This window comes from Tachyglossus aculeatus, chromosome 11 (assembly GCF_015852505.1).
Source record: "Tachyglossus aculeatus isolate mTacAcu1 chromosome 11, mTacAcu1.pri, whole genome shotgun sequence".
Lineage (NCBI taxonomy): Eukaryota > Metazoa > Chordata > Mammalia > Monotremata > Tachyglossidae > Tachyglossus > Tachyglossus aculeatus.
The window spans coordinates 60880557-60905210 of NC_052076.1; the positions used below are offsets into that span (position 1 = coordinate 60880557).

The following is a 24654-nucleotide window of genomic DNA, read 5'->3' on the forward strand; positions in this document are numbered from 1 at the left end:
TAAGCAGGCCGAACACAGTCTCTGACCTACTTGGGGCTCAAGGAAGGAGAACAGGTATTGAATCCCCATTACACTGGTGAGGGAACTGAGGCACAGGAAAGTGAAGTGAGTTGCCCAGTAACACAGCAGACAAATGGCAAACCTGGGATTGAAACCCAGGTCCTCTCTCAGGCCCACACTCTTTCTTCTAGGAGCCGCTCTTTCTTGCAGTTTAGGTGAAATCTCTAGTATGCAAGGAATTTGGGGAAAGGCAGTCTTTCTCCTCCGAACACCCATACACATGGACATTCCCGCACCCATCCTCCTTGGGTACGATCCATTAAGTTAGAAGATGATGATCCCTGCTTTCCAGCACACATATCTTAAATGGCTCTTGAGGGAAGTGGAAAATGAAGTAAACATGCGATTACGTAGACAGCACACAGAAAATCAGTTTGGGGGCTGATTTATTTGTCTGTACCTGAATCCAATCACTGGCTCAGTCATTCCTCCACCTCACTTTGGCTGTATAGACTGACACAGTTTTCTGCAAATGCAAACTAAGTGCAAGGTAGCATTTTAAGGGAGATGCTATTCCTCTTGTCCCCAGGGTATTTCTGCACGGATGGCCCACCACCACCATTCAGCATGTCTAGAACTGAACTCACCTTCCTCTCCTGAACTCACTCCTACCTAACTTTCCCATCACAGTTTACAATACCCTCTTCCAGAAGCCCTCAGCCTCGCTGTCTCATCTGTCTACTATTTGAGCACTTCACTCTCTTATTTGTAAATTATTTTCTATCTATCTTCCTAGCTGGAGTAGCACTTCAGTGCTCTGCACACAGCAGATGTCCAAATATTACTGAGTGACTGAATATGCTCGCTTACCTATTGTACATTTGAATGATAAGTTCCCAGAGGCAGGGGTTGCTTTTTCATTCCATGACCAAAAGCAAGATCGACAGGCAAATGTTTTTAACAAAAAGTTTATTACCAAAATACAATATTAAAGTCAATGCATGACAAACTCCTGTAAAGCAAAATAAATTATCTAACATACAGTATTTCAGAAGGTAGTTAAAGAAGTACTACAGACTTTGCTTCATTGTTTGGAACAGATGATCTGTTCCACCATGAACACAATCCTAGGACTTTAGGCTTTAAGGCATGCAGCTTAATGTGCTGGATAGTTTATAAAATGTAATTTATCCTATTTTAATAAGGGTTGGAATTAACTGGAGTCTTTACATGTCAGTCTTCTAAAGGTTTTATACTTTGGCTATAAAAGAGCAGTGTCAGTGTTACACAATACCTCTGTCTTAAAAAAATACATGTATCCATGTCAATGAATATCAAACTCAAATGCAAATTTCTATTAAATATATTTTATAGAATATCACTCAGAGCACCTGCTGTACATTTAAAAAAATGATTAAATAAGTGCTTGTGAAAATCGAAGATACAATAAAGTCTTCAGATATCAGTCTCTCCTCAGACCAAGTTCCCTGGGGGAAGCGGAAATGTAAACATTGTAAAGCTACTAGCACAAATGAATGTTAATGGTCTGGAATGGATGCTTTCTGTATAGTTCTTTCCACCATAAATCTTGTTGTTGCTGTGCATTATTATGTGTTATCAGATTGAAAGGTGGGTGTGCATGTCTGAGGCACCAGATCGGGTGAGAAGTACAGCGTGTTCTCTTTCACGCGAGATCTTATAAGAATGCAATCCTCACTTTTTAGGAGAGCTGGGCATATTGATAAACAAAATGAGATTAGAACAAAGTTTACATATCACATAGTTCAAGTCACTGTAGTGACTGCACAAAACACATCAAATAATGTAAGTATGAGATTTTTGGAAGGTATCTTTGGGGCATTAGAATATAAACTGCATTTTGGATTTTCAAAAAAAAAAAATGGAAAAGACTAAAATGATGGAGCTCTGAAAAGGGCAATTTATTAGCCCCAAAACATACACCCTTTTACTTTACCCTTGTAGAGGAACAAAAAGCCCAAAACATCCTATTTTGAATTTCTTCTTACAAAAGAATTCTAATATCTTCTCAGCTTGATTACATTTAAGCTCTAATTTCTTGGCCATTAATTATGTGTGGCCCAAATTTCATCCTTAGAAGTTCCCCAATTTTTCATGGTAGGAACATGGTTAACCTAAAGCATATCAGAATATAATTATAGGATGATAAAGAGCACTCATACTTAGTCTCTATTTGAATCAAGAAAACAGGCAACGTTATTTTACTTTTGCAGGACACAACTGTCGACCTAGGTAGAAGTTTAATATCTTTTTACTTCTAGGCTGACTTTTTAAATACATGATCTCCTCTGGGGAAGTTAAATGAAAATCATTGAAATGAGTTTTGAGAAAGAAGACGGGCAATTTAAAATCCAGATTACAATGAATTATTTAACCATTTTTGGCTGCTAGTTTTTTAAATAATTATTTCAATAATCGAGAACCATGAACAAGAATTTCCACATTATAAATACCACAAGGGTCCTCTGTAGATATTTTCAACACAAGTCAGAAAAAAACAAAAAACCCAGAAAGCTCCAGACACATTCTTATCCTTTCACTCTGAAAACGAGCCTACAATGTTGGTAGCAACAAATCCTGGGAAGACAATGGTTCCACTTAAATATTTCGCTCTCATTCAAAATTAGTTATAAATACATTTTGATTCTAAAATAGGAGCCTATGAATATGTAAAATTCCCCACTACTAGACTGAGCAAACCTCATGTTGAGTACAAATGCTACTTTAAATCTAAAAATGTGTACTGAAGTCACCTCCATTTCATGAAGACACTGCTACAGTGTCTTTTGCTTGCTTTAACATTTCTACATGTGCACCCTAACTTACCACCAAATTATCAGAATATGAACCAGACAGTGCATTAAGATAGTCCAATAAACCCTTTCATGTAATTAAAGGTGTGACTACATCTTGCTTTAATCTGCTTTGTAAAATGAGAGGTGTTATGTTTTCTCTTTTTCCCCCTGCTGACCAGCTTCACAGTCTGAAGAAGATGTCAGGAAACAAGCACAGAAATGGTATAATGCTTTAGGCACGCCTCAGTCTTTCAAAATAGTTAAAATGATTTCTGTCATCAGAAATTAGGCATAAATACATGATAATAAATACCAAAGAAACTCTTTCTCCACCACTCTTATAATACACCACAAGCATGATACACAAATCTGAAATCAATGAAAAATGATGTAGGGAAACAGTGACAGGTTCAGTGCAAATGCATTTGGAATCAGCCTTTCACTCCACCCCCAATGGAACACTCTCAAACTTCCATAGTTTGCTTTGGATCAGATCTCACTGAAGACTTACTAGTGTTCTTTTTTAAAAACCTTATATAGGAAATTTTGTTTCCTTTCAAGACACAATCCTCAAATGTATCAGTCTGCATTACCTCTGCAAGCAAATGTAGCAACGTATCCATTTGCAAACTGCAATCATAAAAAAACTTGACATCAGTGCTCATTCTAAGCATGATAGGATTTGTCTCAGACTTTTGTTTTGGACGTAAAAAACATTTTAAACCATGAATACATATTTTAAATAAGTCCTGAAAAGAACAAAATTTAGTTTGTATTACCCAGGCTATTTGTAAATAGTAGAACTTGAAACTCTGCTATTCAAGAAGTTCAGCTTTATTTTGGTGACAAAAGTTAAGAGGACAAAATGTTACCTGGCAAATTTGAAGTGCCCCCTTAAAAAATCATTCAAAAGCACTTTCCCATTTTAGAATTGAGCCAGATTACTAAACTTCAAGTAGTTACTTTTATGGCAAACTTGAGATCTTGTTCATAAACTATGTGTTCTGGTGATAACCTGATTTTCCCTCTTCCAAATTTACTGTAACCTGAAATAAAGTCAACTTTCACTCAAACTCAAGAGGGTTCTATGTGATAAGAAGCAAAGGGCCATATTGATAATAAGGCTTGATTAGATAATGGTTTCCATCAAGTGAGGTATTTCACTTATAGTTAACTCCTACTTTCAATGAACCTGTTGGGTTTTTTTTTTTTTTGCTTCCTTATATCAGCACTGCCTATCAACTAACACTGAAAACATCCTACATCAAATTTGCCTATTTCTGGTACAGAGTCCTATCACCTTATACTTGGTCATCATAAGAAAGGAGACAAGCAATCCTGGCTTGAAATTAATGAGACTCTTCTACAGTAATACTTTCTGAAAAATTGCTGTCAGATGTGAGTGGGCATTTGGAAGTCCAAACCCTTGACACTAAGGAAGTACAAAGTTTTAATATGGATTACTCCACTGTTTCCCCTCCCTCATATCCCGAGATAAGAGTATTTAATCCCAATGATCAATCTCTCATTTCCACTGCTTTCACGAGTCGCAGCAGGGATTCAGTTTACAAAACTACAGAATTCTTCCTGCCACTCCCTCTTCATCTAAAATCTCAGCTGACAACAAAGAACCCTGTCTAAAGGAATCCTCGTCAATTGTTTTTGCTAGAGGGATTACAATTTTCTTTAATTTGTGCTTAGAGTTGAGGTGTGGTCTTTATTTAGGATGATGTTTATGATTTCACCCTCGTGCTCTTTCATATGATCCAAGAGATTGTCTTTGCTGGTGGACTCAAAACCACAAATGCAACAACAGAAAAGTAAAAGACAGTATTCCATACTGGGTGGAGCTTGACTATAGTTCTTTTCAGAAGTGCCTGAGGTATTCCTTATTGGGCTAAGTTTTTGGTTTTCACTGAAACCGACCACTTCTTTGGGAGTCTGGCTGACCATCTCTGAAAATCCCAAGTTCTCCGAACTCCCAACAGGCTCTGCCCTTTCGTCAGTGTTCTCTAATAAACTCTTTCCGGGGAGCTGTCCTTGAAATCTAGAGACCAAAACAGACAACAGACCAGAAAATTTTCAGTCATTTTCAAGAGTCTTCAACTGCAATGGAACTGCTTGGAACTCATAATGATGAAATGGGTACTTTTTTCAAAATCACTTACCTGCCACTTTGTGAAATTGCATCATTAATCGCTTTATTCACTTGCTCATAGTTGTAATTTTGGTCACTTGCATGTTTCCACATATGGGACTTTAGAGAAGGAGGATGACTGCACACGTAGCCACAGAGTGAACATCTGGAAAGAGAAGTTGACAAAAAGCCACTGTCATGAAGCTTGAATTAGAGCTTCTCTTTTGAAAAGAGACAGGCTGGAACAATATAGTACAGCTACTTAACTTCTGCAACAACATATTTACCTTCTTCTGTGACAACACAGTTACCGTCATCCCTCAAGACTGGAAGTGTTGCAAAGCTTTTTTCACGTTGTTGATTCAGCACAGCAGTTCTGAATCAGAGCACACTAGAAATTTCATACTACTGAGATTTCCATTCGGCAGATTTTCAGAGGATCTAATGAACCCTGGGCTTACATTCCAACTTTTCAAAGAAACCTCCAAGGAAGTTTATAAATTCCCTTCAACAAAGATTTCCTTGAGTTCAAACAACAGAAAAAGTAGTTTTATATCGGTTTTAAAAGCTTGCCTTGACATTTACAACTGTGCTGATGGAAGAGATACATATGAATCCATAGCTTCTTGTGAAAACTGATAAATAAGCCTTTTGTAATTCATTCAATCGTATTTATTGAGTGCTTACTGTGTGCAGAGCATTCGCCTCTACCACCTCCTCCAGATTCTAGTAGCCGTCATCTACTGCCCCCCCATCCCCACCTCCAACTTTTAACGATTTTGACCCCTTTCTCACCTTCCTTCTCTCCTTTTCCATGCCCACTCTGATCCTCGGAGACTTCAACATCCACATGGATGTCCCTGGTGGCTCCTCTGCCACCCGCCCTCTATCTCTTCTTGATGCTGCCAACCTCCTGCTCCACCCCACCTCGACCACTCACCAACTTGGTCATACCCTAGACCTCATCATCTCCTACCGCTGCACTATCTCTACCCTCACCAACTCCTGAAATCCCTCTCTCTGATCATAACCTTCTCACCTGCCTCCTCACTCACACTTCTCCCCCCTGTAAATCTATACTGCTACCCCAAAGAGGCCTCCGCTCTCGACCCCATCTATCTTTCTCAACACATCACACCCCACCTCATCACCCTATCTTCTTTATATTAGAGATTACACTCAGAATTCATGCCCCCAAATGTAAGCACATTGGCCTAGTGGAAAGTGCACTGGACTGTGAGTCAGAGGACCTGGGTTAATTAGGAGGGAGAACAGGGATTGAATCCTCATTTCATAGATAAGGAAATTGAGGCCCAGACAAGTTAAGTATCTTCCCAAGGTCACACAGCAATCAACTGGCAGACCTGGGATTAGAACCCAGATTAACTGACTCCCGGGCTCTCGATCTTTCTACTAGACCTTGCCGCTCCCTAATAATCCAGTGGAAGAGTGCAGTTAAGTACGGTTTATTCCTGGGAAAACCCCCTCCCAAAAAAACCCTAATGCTCAACTTAGTCTTTTCTGCAAACCTCACTGATTTAAGATTAATTACATTTTAAAGACCAGTAAAGTAGCTAAGATTGACAGTTTCAATTCAGTAGCATCTGAGACACAGGCCTCTTTCTAAGCAATTCAAACTGAGATAACCCTGGAACAAGTGGGAATTTGACCCAGTATCTATCACTTTCTTCATTAGCTCACTTGGGTAAATAATTCACACAGATAAAGCCTTTTTATCTTCTAGTTTAATTGCCCAATTCCTTCCTTATCCCCTACTTGCAGGAAATTACAGGTAGGTGTTGAATCTGCTAATAAACAAACTTCTTTTGACCTGAAGAAGCTCTTTATGTTCCTTAAAGGGTAAGGTAGAAGAGAGAAAGAATTAGCACTGAGCTTTACAATGACTAGACTTAACCATACACAAATTTCTACGGAAAATGTACTTTTAGACTGGCAGCTATTATGACACAAACTGTAAAGATCAAGTGTAGTTGCAAACTCATTTAAAAGCACTGAAATCACTTTCAATTTAAAGTGAAACGTCTGTGTCAATCCGGACTTAATTCTCTATTTCCTCTTCTACGTTTTGGGATAAAAACTTGAATTTTCACAGTCTGGAAATCATTCTATTATTATTTCCCGTTAGTAAATGGTGAAGATATAGAGCATATTTTTTCCTGTAGCTTCCACAAAGCAATTTTCTGAATACTTTAAATCTAGGACAGCACCAATACCAAATTGCAGGAAAATTCCACCTCTTTTAACTCTGAATTAAAGGCCCACTTTACAGACACGAGGTAGAGATACCTGACGGGAAAAGTTTTAATAAACAAGGCTATGCCTTTCCAATCGGGCTACTTCTGACTCTCTCAACAAATACAAATATGGGATTCTAACAATGTGAGTTGCTCTTTTACAATGAAAACCACTACTCATTCAATCATATTTATTGAGCGCTTACGGTGTGCAGAGCACTGTACTAGTGCTCCAAACATAGCCCAGATTTCTCCATAAGATTCTTGAACTGCCTGGTGTGTTCATATGGCATTTCAAACTACTTGTATTTGTTGTGTCACATTACTTGTCATCTAAAGAAACAAGTGAGAGATGCTACACTGAAAGAGGCAACAGCTGTTCCATAAATTAAGTCTCAGAGAAAATATATTTCTATAAAATGTTAACGCTGGTCAGAATCAAAGATAATTGCCTTAAGCCTCCAAATTTCAAAGGTTTGAGGCTGCCCTGAAAACCTGCACACGTTTGACAAATGAATTTTTAGTAAAGTACCCTCAGGGTAATGTATAAGCTTGAAATTCTCAGGTCTTTAAGGACAAGGATCATGTCTACTCTCTTACTGTACTCTCCCTGGTGCTTAGTTCAGTGCTCTGCACACAGTAAGTGTTCAATAAATACCACTGATGGGATGTCTAGCTTCTAAACTTTATTGCAACACTTGGTTCAAATATTTAACTCTACTCAAAATACTGGAATACTATGCTAAGAAGGGGAAACTTACAAAACTCAGAGAACGAACCTTCTCTGGATTTTTCTTAATGTTGTAGTGTTAGAAAAAATGTCTTCGGTGTTGTCTGTAGCGTGAGAGAATAATTCCTAACGGACCCTCATCTACAGAGGTGGAGAACCTCTCATTCCCCACTGCACGATGTAGTCATTCTGTGCAGCCTGGCAAGAATCCTAAAGGTGGCAGGGAGAGGTTAAACTGTCCTGAAAGGGTGAACAATCACAGCAAGTCTCCTTGCCCCTGGCTCCATAAGGAGATTTATTTCAATAGGGAGAGGGATACTTTCTCCTAGTGGTCATCATTCACTTAGGTATTATGTTATAGGCTCTTATTGGTGGCAAGGTTGAATAATTTTTTTAAATGGTATTTGTTCAACACTCACCATGTGCCAGGCACTGTACTAAGTGTTGGGTAGATACCCAATAATTAGGCTGGACACAGTCGTGACCCACATGGGGCTCAGTCTTATCTCCCCTTTTACAGATGAGGCACAGAGAAGTTAAGTGATTTGCCTAAGGTCACAGAGCAGAAAAGAGGTGGGGCCACCAGGATCAGAACCCAGATCCTTCTGACTCCCAAGCCCGTGCTCTATCCACAAGGCCACACTGCTTCTCAAGCTTCCTGCCTGTGCAAGAGGGGAGAACTGGGTTCACCTAGATTCAAATGTCGAAAGAAGACTAGGAAGAGGGCAAGATTGATGGAACAATGAAAACTAACAGGGGAAGAGAGAGACCATCGATTTCATCACTTACCTCGCAGATCAATCTCTGCCACACAAAAGTCCACACATGGTCAAATTCATAATGAACCTCAGGTATCTATTACTCCCAGTTCAAGAAGTTGGAGTCATCTAAGACATATATATGGTCTTATATTGTCCCTTGACAGGCAATTTTGACACCCAAAGTCATAATTGCTGTTTTCTGGGAAGAGGGGAAATAAATAAAAACACTGGCCTAATGGATTCTGTCAAAACAAGCTCAAACTCCGGCATTGTGAAGAGTGCTAGATAGCAATTCTGCCTAAAGCATGGTTGAAATGATGCAGAAAAAAATGCTGTGATACCGCAGATTGAATTGAGCAACAAGTGAAGCACAAATTCTTTCAAGAACTGATTTGTGCCCCGGCCTTAGGCAAAAAAGTTTCGGCTCATGTCATCTTCATAAGCCAAGCTTGACAAAGAAATAAAAGACCTAGGGGCTGGTGCTGTAGACTGCAGTAAACCCCTGTGCTCTTCTGGCTCAGCTCTCAGAATTAAAACTACCCCCCACTGGATTTATGAGTCTCCAGCAGCAACTAATTTAGCTAAAGTTTTTTTTTACACAGCTAAAAGTCATCTTAGTGTACTTGTACTTTGTGCCGCATCTTTATCCAGATTTCAGAATTTAAGAGGAATGTGTATGACTTGATTAGGTTTCAGAGACAGCAATGAAGGTGATTGTTTATCCTTTAATGTGATCTAGCCTAAAAGATGAAAAGACTTATGATTAGTTTGCTTGGAGAAGTAAAGGCTGGAAATAACTGTTTTCCCACTCTTCAAAAACCTCCAATGGTTGGCCCACTCTTCTCTACATCAAGCAGAAATTCCTGTCAGTTGGCTTTAAAGTCTTCAATCACCTCTCTCTTTCCTGCACATCTGCTCTCGTCTCTCAACCAAATCCCAACTTGCCTACTCCATTTCTAATCAATCAGTGGCATTTATTGATCATTTATTTTGTGCAGGGCACTGTGCTATGCACCTGGGAGAGTACAATCCAACAGAATTGGTAGGTTCCCTCAAAGGAGCTTACAGTAAACCTACTACCTGGGCCTCACTCTCAATTCCTATGCTGTACACCTCCTGTTCACGCCCTCCCATCTACCTAACTCTCCGTCTCCCTTCAAAGCTGGCAGATCTTTGCACGCCTCACCTTCAAAGTCCTTCTGAAGTTACATCTTCTCCAAAAGGCCATAACCCTGATAGATTTCTCATCTGTCCACTCTATATTCCCCCAAATGCCACGTCTTCACTTCTGAGCAGTTGGTACCCGAACTCTGTACCCATACTCTCTCATTCATCCCCAACAACACCCCCAATAGCAACTATATACCTATCTTTATATTCTATTACTTCCTCCTACTTGTAACTTATTTTAGTGACTCTTCCCCAATAGTGCTTGGTAACCGCTTTGAGGGTAGGGATCACATCTGTCAATTTATTTGTACCCTTCCAAGAGCTGAGATCAGTATTTGACAAAAAGGAGGCACTCGTTAAAAATTACTGATTGGACTGATCCTTCTCCAAATATGTGAAGGGAAAGCACATTCTCTAAAAGATGGTAACCAGCTGTTCTGTGTCACAAAGGACAAAACAAGGAGACAGGAATTAAACTGAAACATGAAGAATCGAGACAGAAATATTTTCTGACAATAACTGTTAAATATTGTAGTGGATGACTGAAAAAAGTTATGGGTCTTGTTTTCTGAATGTTCTAAAAATGTGTAACAGTCTAATCTGTCTGGAATCAATCCACAATAACAATGGTATTTGTTAAGCACTTACTATGTGTCAAGCATTGTGGAAGTTACAAGACAATCAGGTCAGACCCAGTTCCTGTCCCAAACAGGGCCCACAATCTAATAATAATAATAATGATAGCATTTGAGAAGCAGTGTGGCTCAGTGGAAAGAGCACGGGCTTTGGAGTCAGAGGTCATGGGTTCAAGTCCCGGCTCCACCAATTGTCAACTGTGTGACTTGGAGCAAGTCACTTAACTTCCCTGTGCCTCAGTTACCTCATCTGTAAAATGGGGATTAAGACTGTGAGCCCCCTGTGGGACAACCTGACCACCTTGTAACCTCCCCAGCGCTTAGAACAGTGCTTTGCACATAGTAAGTGCTTAATAAATGTCAACATTATTATTATTGTAAGCGCTTACTAAGTGCACAGCAGTGTTCTAAGCGCTGGGGAGGCTGCAAGGTGATGAGGTTGTCCCATGGGGGGCTCACAGTCTTAATCCCCATTTTACAGATGAGGGAACTGAGGCCCAGAGAAGTGAAGTGACTGACCCAAAGTCACACACCTGACAAGTGGCAGAGCCGGAATTTGAACCCATGACCTCTGACTCCAAAGCAGTAAGTAGGAGGGAGATGAGGTACTGACTTCTATTTTACAGAAGGTAACTGAGGCACAGAGAAATTAACTAACCTGCCTAAGGTCACACAGCAGGCATGCGGCAGAGCTGGAATTAGAACCTAAGTCCTCTGACCCCCAGGCCTGGGCTCTTTCCACTATGCCCTGCTGCTCCTCAATCTACGGTATTTATTGAGCACTTACTGTGTGTGGAGCACTGTACTAAGTGCTTGGGAAAAAACAGAGTCTGTAGATAAGATCCCTGCCCACATGGAGTTTACAGTTTATAAGTGGATTATTTTGAATGAAAAGACAATGTTTAAAGTTAGAACTGGAAAGCCAAAATTAATGAAATCACAATGAATACACAAAACCAAATCTCTGGTGGATTATCCTACAAAAGTTGCCCTCCAGGAGACAAGTTCCTACCCTAAAACAACAGACAATAAATAAGCCTGTCAGGTTATCCACTTTTCAAGAATGATTGGCGTTGGTCTGAAAACTATTCGTATTACTGACTGTGTAAATACATATATATACTCCACTGAGATATAGGCATATCCCATGAAATATTTTCCCTTATATTTTCATGTAATGAGTTAGAATCTGTTCCAGAACCAGCCTGATGTAATGGCCATAAATCTCTCCCACACTTTTCTCCCTTTGCTCCACCCTCCCCGCATTCCCAGGCACTTCTCCCTACCCCAGCACAGGGGTAGGGAGAAGTGTGTCTTTTTACTTTATTTTTAATAAAGGAAACAGCTTTTCAAATGCCGTTCAAACAAAATATATACAAAACTGAAGTTTGGAGGGGAGGGGAATTCAGGAAAATGGTGGTAGAGGGCAAGTCTGGAGATCAGGAAAGCCACTGGGAACGGGGGAGGGCAAAGAAGATATTGGTTTACCTGCCATGACTGAACTTAATGTAGGTTCTGGGTGTACACATGCCAACATAAATGAACAGATAGTGCAGAACACTCCCTGGGTGCACTGTCACCCAGGATGTCTCAACTTTGGATACAGTAAATTCCGCATTACAATAAAACCACCTAAATTTCAATTAAAATTGGAGGGGGAAGGGATAAAAGGGAAACGATATGAAGGACGGGAAATGATAGGATAGGAAGGAAATGATAGGAAGGAATTGGTGAAAAGTCTGAATTTGGGACAGTTTCACTTGAATTTGTGGGTGACTGTGTGGGCATATCTCTAGCATATCCACTAAGATGGAGTTTCCAATGTTTGTACTGGTATGCCTCTTTTTCCAGCTCTTTTTGCTAAAGGTGGCTAGATATTGGTGTTTTTCCGCTCCCACTACTCCGGTGCTGCGGATTTCCTGCTGTATGCAGCTTAACTGAAGCTTGTTAAACCACAGGGTAGAGCAAACACTTCGTTCTTTAAATCAAAGCCTGTCTTTGGCAACTGCAGAGAGGAAACAGTGAGCTTGTTGTTGGGTAGGGATTGTCTCTATGCGTTGCCGAATTGTACTTTCCAAGCGCTTACTACAGTGCTCTGCACAAAGTAAACGCTCAATAAATATGACTGAATGAATGAATGGTCTGAATTATGGCGATTTCTGGAACATAGGGCTCCAAATTAAAGAGGTTTTACTCACTCTTTACATCTATACCTATATACATATATCTATACATATATATCTACATATCAAGATATATAGCTATATATATATATATATATCCATCCTTGAGACTGTTTGGCGGCAATTACAAAATAAAACCTTAAAGTATTTGAGCAGTGACTCAAACTGAGGACATGAGATGTGTTTTACTGGCAAGACAGATGGCTTTCACTAAGAATTTAACAGCGACAAGGTAACTTCTCAATTCCAGTTAGACTGATGACTGGACCGCTGTGAGCAATTAAAAACTTAAGACGACTTTCTGGTTAACCTTAATGAGCACAGACGCACACCTTAAGAATAAATACCAGTTGGTTTGGCACTCCTACATGTGAACTAATGGCTAAATCTCTAATTGTGGTCCAAATAATTTTTGGTTGTTGTCTAAAAAAAGGCTGTATAAAATTGTAACCTAAATAATGGACTTATTGGTTATTATACACTTACCATTGGCTTGGCCAAAGTTTCTTGCAATAATGTTCAATACCCTTTCACTGTTTATATGAGAAAAAGAGCTTTCACTATATACTGAGGTCACCTATTTCCAGGAGGACACCCTCTTTCCCAAGCTAACTGCTTTTTGAAAATGATTCACAGGGTCAGTAAAAATGAGGGAAATCAATGAAAATGATAAAATGTCCACTGAATGCATAGATTTCTACTGTTGATGTGATACAGAGAAGCAGCATGGCTTAGTGGAAAGAGCACGGGCTTGGGAGTCAGAGGTCGTGGGTTCTAATCCCGGCTCTGCCACTTGTCAGCTCTGTGACTTTGGGCAAGTCACTTAACTTCTCTGTACCTCAGTTACCTCATCTGTAAAATGGAGATTACGACTGAGCGCCCCACACGGGACAACCTGATAACCTTATAGCTACCCCAGCGCTTAGAACAGTGCTTGGCACATAGTAAGCGCTTAACAAATACCACTATTATTACTATTATAATACCCTAGCCTGTGATTAAAAATCATTGAAAGTCAACAAAAATGGTATTTACAACAGAACAAGGTTAATACATAACTGCAAATATTGAGATATTTGGAATCAAGATTTCATTTAGAAAATATTTCAGTTTTAAAACCCAAATCCAGAGTCAACGGCATATGCATAAACTCCGTTATCTATGTAAAATGAACAAAAAATACTTAGTTTCCTAAACTGTTTTTATACGTGTACAAACACTACACCCACCCACCCACCCACCCACACACAAACCCGCCCCCTCCTTAAAGCAGAGAAAGGACCTGGGTTCTAATCTTGGCTCTGCCATTTTTTTTATGGTATTTGTAACCACTATATGACAGGGACTGTACTAAGCACTGGGGCAGCTACAAGATAATCAGGTGGGACACAGTCCATGTCCCACCTACGGCTCAGAGTCTTAATTTCCATTTTTCAGATGAGGTAACTGAGGCACAAAGCAGTTCAGTGACTTGCCCAAGGTCACGCAGCCGACAAAGGGCAGAACCGAGATTAGAACCCAGGCCCTTCTGACTCTCAGGCCTGTAGGCCTCCCTACTTCCCACTAGTTTGCTGTGTGACCTTGTGCAAGTCACTTAACTGTGCCTCAGCTACCTCATCTGTAAAATGGGGATTAAGACTGAGAGCCCTATGTGGGACACGAATGGAGTCCAATGTGACCAGTTTGTACCCACCACAGAACTTAGTACAGGGCCTGGAGCACAGTAAGCACTTAACAAACTACATAAAAAAAGAAAAACAATTTATGCAGCACACCATTAAACCAACTTAATGCATTTGGAGAACTGGGAGCTCTGAATTCCTACTGTCCACCTGAATAACTACGGTGTTCAAAATAGATGACCAACCCTCTGAAGTAACCCCCCCCCCCCAAAAAAAAAACCCTTACACTCACCTGTATGGTTTATCTGAGTTGTGTATCCGTCTATGATTTCGGACACCCACATACGTCGTGCTTGTATAATCACACACGTCACATCTATAGAGTTTCTGGACTGAAGACTTAGTCCCTACACAAGACATTTTCATTTCAGAGACATATTTGGAGAAATATCTATGGCAACTGCTAATTTCTAACATGAGAGCGCATATTAATTTTCAAATGAAAATTCATAATACACAGAATTAACATTTTAAGCAGTTCATTATCATGGAATAAAAACAGGAAGGAACATTTAATTCAAATCCTAAAAGGGAGTTTAGCTAATAGTGCTGCATCCAGATAATGTCTTCACAAGCTAAACTATGGATAAAACTTAAAACCTGACCCGCTTGGGCAGATGCATTACGCGGCTTCTTTGCATGATTTAGAATTTCAAAATGGGACAGGCCATGGCTACCACTACACAATCTGACAGGAGGAGGCAGTTTCAGAAGTGCACCGAAATATCTTGCACATTCTGTAAAGCTGGAAAATATTCATCCAATAAAAACTACAACTAAGCCAGGGCAGGACACACCAGGTCTGTCAAATTCAGAATGAAGACATCTGAAGCCTCCTCAGCCTATGGGTTTTCTTTTCAAGTAACAGTCCCTCTTATAAGACCAAGTAAAAAAAAAATTGACAGGTAAAGGGACAAAGGTCATACATAATAAAAAAAAATATAACTATTCACTGAATATGGTAAGGCAGGGCTCTAGGCAGTTTAGAAATCAGCTAATTCGAACTGAGCATAGCCAGAACCAAGAAAATCGCTTTACACACAGAAAGTAATTCAATGGTTTTACTGAATGACTTGATCTCACTTTGGTTCCTTGCCCTTACACTAAAATGCCTCTCCAAGACAATTAGCACCCTCGGCAAAGAAACCAAAGATTGCTCAATGACTGAATTACTGTTTCAACTCTAGAAGCGATCTTTGTGAATGCTGATGTTGCCAACTTGTACTTCCCAAGCGCTTAGTACAGTGCTCTGCACACAGTAAGCGCTCAATAAATGCGATTGAATGAATGAATGAATGAAGAAAAACGATTGGGCAGAGTAGAGAAAGCTGCACCCCTCTTTAGAAAGAAAAGGCTTAGAGTCAAAGACTACTACAAGATTTGTGAAAATAGAATTGATTACACAAAAGAATCCACATATTGAAATTTCAAAAGGACAGAGAAAATATTTGTCAAAATTAAGATTTCAAATGTTACATTTTCTTTTGCTAATAATCACTATTAATTTGAGCATACTGACCTGAAACAATCTCTTGATGCTACTGATGCCTGTCTACTTGTTTTGTTTTGTTGTCTGTCCCCCCTTCTAGATTGTGAGCCCGTTGTTGGGTAGGGACTGTCTCTGTTGCCGAATTGTACTTTCCAAGCACGTAGTACAGTGCTCTGCACACAGTAAGCGTTCAATACGATTGAATGAGTGAATGAATTTAGCATTCATATTATTAGTAATAATAATTATAGCTATTCAGATATGCTTTTAATTATAGGTTAAAAACTTGACATGATTAGGAGTGGCAGTTTCAGATACAGTACAGTACAAGGAAAAAACCAATTGTGAGGGTCTGATGATTTCTTTATAAGGAATATTTCAGCTGGATATTAGCTAGAAATAAAAGTGACAGTCCAGAGAGAAAAGTTACAATAGCAGAGAAGGAACGTGTGTCACTTTTAAGCAACTGCTTTAACTAAATCAGTGGTATTTACTGAGGATCTACTTAGTGCACAGTCCTGAACAAAGAAGCTGACCCGACTGCTCATTCAAGCTTCTGTTTCTTTTCTTCCATTTCTACCTCATTCCCCAACACCAATTTAGGGGACTTTAACCCCCTAAAATGTCATTAAGCTGTAAAGATTTCCCCAGGTGGGATTCTATCCATAATACACTTTGTTAAAATAACTCCAACACAAATTTCTCCATTAGATCTGTTTTAAGGGGTCAAGTTTAAAAGCAGTCCATGCCCATTTAAACATCTGTGTTCTTGCCTAAAAGTTTATGTGTTTGTAACTAAACACAATTTCCTAGAGTTTTTTTTATTTTTACACGATTCAAAACTAATTTATAAGAATATTTATAATGCCATTCTCTTTAGATTCACCACCATAAAAGACTGATTTTGCCTAGTTTTTCAGTCCTCAGAAAGAGCCCACCAAGAATTTTAATAAATACTCTTTTATCTTTTTATCATATTGAAAGATCTGCCCTGCAGTATTACAGCTAAATTTCAGAAAGTATGGAATCCGTAGATTAAGCACAAGAGTGCTCTGCACAAAGTAAGCGCTCAATAAATACCACTGGTTGATTGAAAACTATCACAGAGACTGCTTTAGATAACTAAAATCAGACCTCTTCCTACAATATGGTAGAATAAACGGCATTACTTTTGAGAAAAGGGGTATTGGAAATTTACCCAGTAAGTTTCAAAGAAAACAGCATGCAAAAAGAATGCAAGAAATTATGCCTTGCAGAAGAGTAGAAGCCATTATCATAAAGGTTTAAAAGCAATTATTTACACTAGGGGCTTGCATTTTTGCTTTCTCCTTTGAATTCAACTGTGAGTTATAACATTTTAATTTCATCTGATTTTGTTTTTATACATTCATTGTTTTTCTGTACCTTAAAGAAGTTGTGCTGTACAAACCCGCCCTCTAGAATTAACAATTAGGGTTAATAGACTTTACTCTAGATGTGGCCTATCATGTGGGATCCTACTTTACTCCTTCATTAGGCATTTATCGTCCAATCATATCCAAGGCTTCTTAGGCAAGAGGTGTGCAAACCACGGGAATTAATAACAAAGCAAATGTTTAGGACTAGGTCATAAACAAGAAATAAAATGGTTTTAACTCCAGCATCTAGCCCAGGAACAGATGTTATGTCATAAACCCTTTTGTTTTGGGTAGTTTTTATAAGAATGACATCTGTCGACGAGAGGATTTTGGTACTACAGTAGTGCCACAATTTGAATCTTAAATGCTTTCGAAAGAACCATTAGGTTTTCTAGGGTATAACAATGGAGCATTTTAATAGAGCATTTTAACTCTGAGGTAATGTTTCTAATTTCAGTTCTTGATCATTTTTCCTAATACGTTTCATTTCAGATAAGCACCATGTACCACTCTTTTTGAAACATTTAGAGCACATCAGTGAAATCGATCTGATGAAAGAAAACATTCCTTCATGAGAGTTTAGCCTAATTTCCCTGAATATGGCACCCATCTTTTCACGGAAACCTACATTTGCTTTTTGGTTCTGAGCCATACTCCAGACGCTTAGTTTGATGGGCAACTACTCCACAATTGCCAAAAATCCTTAGACTTTTTGTAAACAATGCATATGAAATTTGACTTCCCTATTAGTGTACAATAAGGAACAGATAGCTTCAGTTAATGTTCTTGCATTATCACCTACAACATCAGAGTTCAATGAGAGACTTTGTAATGGGTCGGCAAAGGAGGAAAAGCTTTAGATTTACGGCTCCTGCCTCACTCGACTTGGTCCTTGTCTTTTGGTACTTGCTTTGTGACCCAAAAACCTGGGTGAGACGACACAAAGTCAGTAGCACAGTACGGAACTGTTTCACTTTTGGTGAGGAACCAATTTCCATTTTCCTCTAGGAAACAGGCAGTAGCCACATTTGCTTGATTCTCTAGTTATGATGAGTAGAGAAACAGAAGGCAGCCTGGGATCTGAAAGTTATCCTTCCACTTCCTCCCTCAGAGAATGATAAAATGAAATGTTTTAAATTAGGGGTGAGCTAGCCCACCCTCCTCTTTTTGCACTTTCCTACAACGTTAGCAAATGCCGTGTGACATCGTGTGTACCTTAATGTGAAAACTACATACAGTACCTTCCTGAGTACATTTTCCTTCCACTGAATCACTAGAAACTACTGGTTCATGCGGCGTTGCTGCTGACAAGATATCTGGAAGACTGTGTTGCTCTCTGTCATGATTCCTCAGCTGACTCTAAAAAGTTAAGAGGAATGATTTAATTATCAGAAGGTATTTTAATAGTAATGGCAGCTAGTTTTCAAATACTGCTTTGATATATAATTCATTAATAGTCTATAAAGATTTTCTCTCTGTCCTCCTAAAGGTGAACGCTACTGTCCTTATAAACACACATGAAAGATCCCACGAAAAAGTTACTGGTAGAATAAAAAGGGAGCAAGGATCTAGAACTCTACTTAGATCTTTTTAGTAGAGGGGTTCTAATCCCGCTCCACGACTTGTCTGCTGTGTGGCCTTGGGCAAGTCATAGAACAGTGCTTTGCACATAGTAAGTGCTTAATAAATGCCAAAAAAAAAACCCCAAAAAAACAAACTAAAAAAACTTCTCCATGCCTCAGTTACCTCATCTGTAAAATGGGGATTAAAAACTGCGAGCCCCATGTGTGACATGGACTGTGTCCTACCTTATTAGCTTGAATCTACCCCGTTCTTAGTACACTGCCTGACACATAGTAAGCGCTTAATAAATGCCATTAAAAGAAATATTTTGATTATAGGAATTTCCATTGTAAGGAAAGTGCCAACGCAGACAAGTATCCAGGCACACTCTTCATTTATAGTTTTAGAAAATTAAAATGGAACAAATCAATTTTGAGATCTGTTAATACTTGGATCCCCTCTGGCAGTAGGTCCAGGACTGGTCCACTGGCAGAATGCAGAAGCTTTGGAAATTCACATCTGATTTTCTTTACAGGGACAGGGCAAACTTATTCATCTAGGCCACATAATAAGAAATTGTAGGCTGCAAAAGTTACAGTATTTGTTATGCACATGCTATGTGTTAAGTAATAATAATGATGATGGCATTTAAGCACGTACTATGTGCCAGGTACTGTACTAAGCGCTGGGGTGGATGCATGCAAATCCGGTTGGACACAGTCCCTGTCCCATGTGGGGTTCACAGGCTCAATCCCCATTTTACAGATGAGGTAATTGAGGTGCAGAGAAGTGAAGTGACTTGCCAAAGGTCATAGCAGACAAGTGGTGGGGCTGGGGTCAGAACTCATGACCTTCACACTCCCAGGCCTGTGGTCTCTCCACTATGCCATGCTACTTCCCGATGGGGCAGGGTACTGGTGCAGATATAAGCTCAGTTACAGTGGGCAGGGTCTCTTTCCTAACCAGGGTCACAATAATAGGGTTGTCTCAGAGACGTTACAAGAAGTAGCAAATTTTAGGCTTAGTTCTTTATATATTTCTCAAATGAAGCATCACCTGTCTTCCCACAGTAAGAGATAGTGGTCTACAGCCTATTTAGGTCACTGGCGGGGAAAAGTTTTGTGTCATTGCTGTTTTCTTTGTAGTTCTTTTCACCTTTTTAAAAGGTGGCTTGTCTTCTAAAAAGTACTAACCAATGGGGACAAATCTAATTCTAAAATGCATTAACTGATATTCAAAAGAAAGTTTCCTCATACAGGTGTACCTCAATTACAGAAACTGTTAATAAGAATAGCTGTCCTTCGTATATTAAGATGGCACTGATGGGGGAAGTTGGCCTGTGAGTATAATGGTGACCTTGTTCAACTTATATTATAGTAAGCACTTAACAAATACCAGCATTATTATTATATTTCCCTCAGTGTTTAGTACAAAGCCTGGCACATAGTAAGCACTTAAATACCACAACTATTATTGACTGAAAAAGCCAAAGGAGAACACACAGTCCCACTGTGCATACAAAAAGGCTGTCCCTTGTGTTGTTATGCCAAATGTTTGTCGTGTGTGATGCTGTTTTCTTCTATCCCTCCTTGTCTCTAAGAATCAGAAACAGAAACCAGGGCTAGGAAATCATGCTACTTCCTACTACTCCCATTTATGATTTTTTTTTCCAGCCAAGAGTTAATACTAGGGAAAGGCAATACATCCAGTTATATAGGAGATAATGGAGAAGTTGTAGCCCATACCACAGAGCAACTGAGGGGTGGGAGGCAGTGATAAGGCAAGTTATTTCAGTAGAGAGGTCATTTAAGAGGGTCAACCTATTCCCCTACTCCTCAAAAAGAACATAGCAGAGGGTTAGAGGAGCTTGTAACCCTACAAGTAATTATAATTCGTATTTACAGTGCTTACGGTCATCCTTCCATAGTCCAAGGGGCATAAGTGATGACTTATCTAGTCAGTCAAGGTAATGGAAAGCATCAAGGATGTCCAATCTGGAGCTGAACAGCAAGCTGATTGGTGGCAGGAGCAGTTTATAAGGGCTAAATGAATGGAATATGTTGGATTTCTCTCCCTAGAGTTTGAGGGGTTGAATCGGGCCAACCCCAAGTCAAATCCCATAGTACACTGAAGCCCTGGTTTATGTGCTCTCTCTGGCTTCTCCACGCCCTCCACCTCACCCAACTTTTTGGGAGTTTTAAGATGGAGGAGTAAGGGTGAGGTCGGACAAGGGGAGGGGGTAAAAAAGTTCTGTATTTGTGGAACGTCTGCTGAGACCACCACTCCCAATAACCCTGGGGTCAATCACATGGACTTGGTGAACTCATAAGAACTGGAAATCAAGTCAGAACGACTTTTGGTCTCCCTCCGGTTTTGATTCAGAAGCCTCATTATGGAAGCCTGTTCTGGGTCTGGCGTGCTTGGCCTGGGGTGGGCCGGATCCCCCAATTTTGGTTCTTAGCCCATGCAGGGATCTACTTCTACCTCTTGGATTCTTCCTATCTCAGCTCTTGAGATCCAGATCCCAAGATCTTGATAATCGAGAGGAAGACAAATCTGGGGACTTCTGTATCGTTGATGTGGCAGGTCACTGGTGTTGGGGAAGGAAGTTATAACTCATTTATTTCCCACACGCTTGTACAGTAAGAAGGCAGTGATACCTCCATCTTGGAATATGGAAAGTGGGAGAGATGAATGATTTTCCCAATTTCACCCAAAGAAGTAGGTTGGTTTTTTTTAAAAAAATACGATTTTTATGTACAGGCAATCCCCATGATATAGCCAGGATGTATTTCTTGAAAACACAGATGTAGTATGTTCTGCTGGATTGTGGGGAATATTTTCCTATGCACACATATGCGATTGTTTTCCTGACTCCATGCATCCCAAATTCGGCCCCCTCCTCGCCTATATTCTCCATGCTTCATTAACTTTGCTGCCCTGCTCCTCCCCACCTCCCAATCCCAACCGGTCAGGGGAAAGGAAAGGGGAGGGTCAGTGCCCGCATCCCAGCCTGGGAAGGGGAGGGCTTACAAGTGGGAACTGGGGATGGTGCACCGAAGGTCCTATTCCTGGCCCTGAGCAGGGTTAATGCCTCCTAAACCGAAGGCAGCAAAATCTGCCTAAACCAACCACAACAACTATCCCTTCTACCCCTTCCATCCGGCCCCATCTAAGTTTCCTCCCTCAGAAGACCCGGGCCAAAATGGACAAGCTGGGGTTCGAGTCTATGGAGAAAGGGTGGGGAGCGTCTTGACTTCCCTGCAGTGACTGATAGTAACGTCAGGCTGGGCTTTCAGATATCAGGATACAACCGCAACTGATGCAAGACCTATCGCCAGATTTTACATACTGGGAGTCGTTCGGAACCAGGGCTATGTCTATATTGCAATAACTAAATGGGAAGGGTGACAGGGAAAAATCAGGTTTCTAGAACAGAAATCTTTACCTTATAATGAAAAGACACTTCGCACTGTTTGCACTGGTACATTCTGGTTTTACAGTGGTTGATCATGTGACTTTCTAAGTCCTTACTGCTGTCAGCTAAATGTTCACAGATGGGACACTGATAGGGCTGCCTCTGACGATGGACTCGCAAATGCTGTTTGATGTAGCCCTTGTTGCCACTGCTATAGTGACACAAGCGGCATCGATAGGGTCGCTCCGCACTGGGGATGTACTCTACCAAGTTGCTCCCGGACCAACTTGCTTCATCGGTAGCTTGGCACTGGGCGTTATCCTGCAACTCTTTCAAAATATCATCGTCAGAAGCATTCTGGTCTGTCCTTTCCCTCAACTTTTCAATAACGGTGAGCAGCGACATGCTGATGCCCATTTTTACTGGCACTTCTGAGATCTGCTGTTCGTCCTCAAGTTTTACCAAGGCAGAGTCACTTTGGTTGAAGTTCGGTAACTCCTCTGAAGGGCTTTTAAGTGGAGATGCCATTTTAGAATGTGCTACCAAAGTACCATCGGCTTGTCTCTGACCAGTATCTGGATCTAAAGGATTCGCGTCACTGAAAGTCCCCAGGCTGGTTCGTGTCAGTTCCGCAGCCCTTATGGGCATCGTGACCAGAGCTTCTGCAGCCAGCGAATGAAGCCTCAGAGACTCTGAGTTTGTTCTTCTCCGGGTTGGGGGGGCGTTTTCATCAGCAGCCAGACCTTTGTTAGAGATCAACTCGCAGTCTTTCTTCTCAGGATTGCTCCATCCTATGATCACTTCTTCGATTTCAACAGCCCTCTTATCAGCTCGATAAACCTCACCTGCTCCTTCACAGGCAATCTGGGTGTCGGCAGAGATCGGCTTTTTTTCCTCCTTGATGTCGGCGTTCATGAGGAAAGGTTTCGGCAAAACGCTCTCTTCAGCGCTGGGCATCCGTTCCACTATTACATTTACGTGACCTTTTTTATTTGGGCTGCAGCTAATGATTTTCTGCGCCGACGACAGGAGGCTATCGGCGGTCATACTATCGTCTGTATCCGACACCGCTTCCTGCACGTCTTCTCCACTGGGACTGAGAGTGGCCGAATGACCTGGATCTTCTTTCTCCCTGATATTCTGTTCAAGTGGAAAAACTTTGCACGGCAGCTGCTCGGAACTACAAATATGAACTTGAACGGACTGCCCACTGGGGATACCCAGGTCACCATTTTCTATCGCGAGTACTACGGCTTCAACTCCTTGAGGTGCGGGAGTTACAGCAGGGTCTGAAAATCCGGCAGGGTCATTTTCCTCTTCAAAGATCGGATAAGAGCAGTCGACCTCACCCGCGTGCTTCCAGGCGTGTGTTTTCAACATTCTTTGCTGGCCGCAAGTATAGCTGCAGATCAGACATCTGTACATACCATACTGTTCATATGTATACCATTTCCTCTGACCCATCTCTGCCACAGAAGCAGGTTGGATTACGGGTGTGTCTTTACAGTCTGGGCTTACTGCGGGCTCAGGGATGGCTTTGACATTCCCTTCCACTTGTCCATTCACGGAACCGTTGGAAAGGTTTATACCCTGTTGGACTTTGGACTGGATGGGGATTTTGGCATCACTTTCATGAAAATTTCCAATATGGGCTTCAAGATCCTCTTGATTTTTACATGCAAAATGGCACTCAGAGCACATTAATATCACCTCATTCTGCTGACCATGCTGTTTGATATGGTCTTTTAACACAGAAAAAGAGGGAGATAAAAACTTGCAAAGGCTACACTGGTAACACATGGCCTTTCTATGACTCTGTGTTAGACAGTCAGTAATATAATAATCTGCTTGCAAAGCCTCAATCTTTCCGGTGCCAGTAGCAGGTAGCTTGATTGTTTTGGCCGGAATCTCATAGAGGTCTTGTGTCTCAAGGGATAGTGAGTGCCTTTTCCCAATTAGAAGGCATCTTTGTGACTTTTCACTTTCTACTATCTTGCTTAGCTTCTGGATAACGTGGATTAGTGGATCTGTTTTAAATTTTCTCTGTGCTTCGCCAATTTCCAATGATGGGTTGATGACAGTTTCGGAAATCAAGACAGCTTCTTGCTCCCCGATACTTGGCATTAATACTGCAATGCTGCTGCTCTCTTCCATAATATCTAAAATGAAAAAGAAAGTATTAGCATGAAATTATGACTTACAAAGTATTCGGTAGTATGTCTGCACCCAAGAGAAAATAGTACTTGTGGCAAGCTGATGTTGATAATCATCAATGGTATTTATTGAGTGCTTACTGTGTGAAGGGCACTTTACTAAGCGCCTGGGAGAGTATAACAGAGTTAGTAGATACATTCCCTGTCCACAATGAGCTTACAGTTCAGAGGAGACAGGCATCAATAT

General features: G+C 40.6%; 1 protein-coding gene across 1 annotated transcript; it reads right to left on the reverse strand.

Moving 5' to 3' along the window:
* Positions 1-1014: 1014 nt before the first annotated feature.
* ZNF507 (zinc finger protein 507) lies at positions 1015-24409 on the reverse strand. The gene is made up of 5 exons (XM_038753596.1): positions 22285-24409; positions 18515-18632; positions 14620-14734; positions 5003-5137; positions 1015-4881 (listed from the first exon to the last, which is right to left on the reverse strand). The coding sequence occupies exons 1-5, from the start codon at positions 24406-24408 to the stop codon at positions 4521-4523; spliced, it is 2853 nt and encodes a 950-aa protein (XP_038609524.1). The 5' UTR covers position 24409; the 3' UTR covers positions 1015-4520.
* Positions 24410-24654: the final 245 nt, after the last annotated feature.

Excerpts from the sequence above, each read along its gene's own strand:
- ZNF507 (XM_038753596.1), bottom strand. The coding sequence starts at position 24,408 with ATGGAAGAGAGCAGCAGCATTGCAGTATTAATGCCAAGTATCGGGGAG. Across the intron at positions 14,735-18,514 it reads AGGAAAATGTACTCAGGAAG|GGACTAAGTCTTCAGTCCAG; the intron begins GTACTGTATGTA and ends TGTCTTGTGTAG. Across the intron at positions 4,882-5,002 it reads GCAATTTCACAAAGTGGCAG|ATTTCAAGGACAGCTCCCCG; the intron begins GTAAGTGATTTT and ends TTTGGTCTCTAG.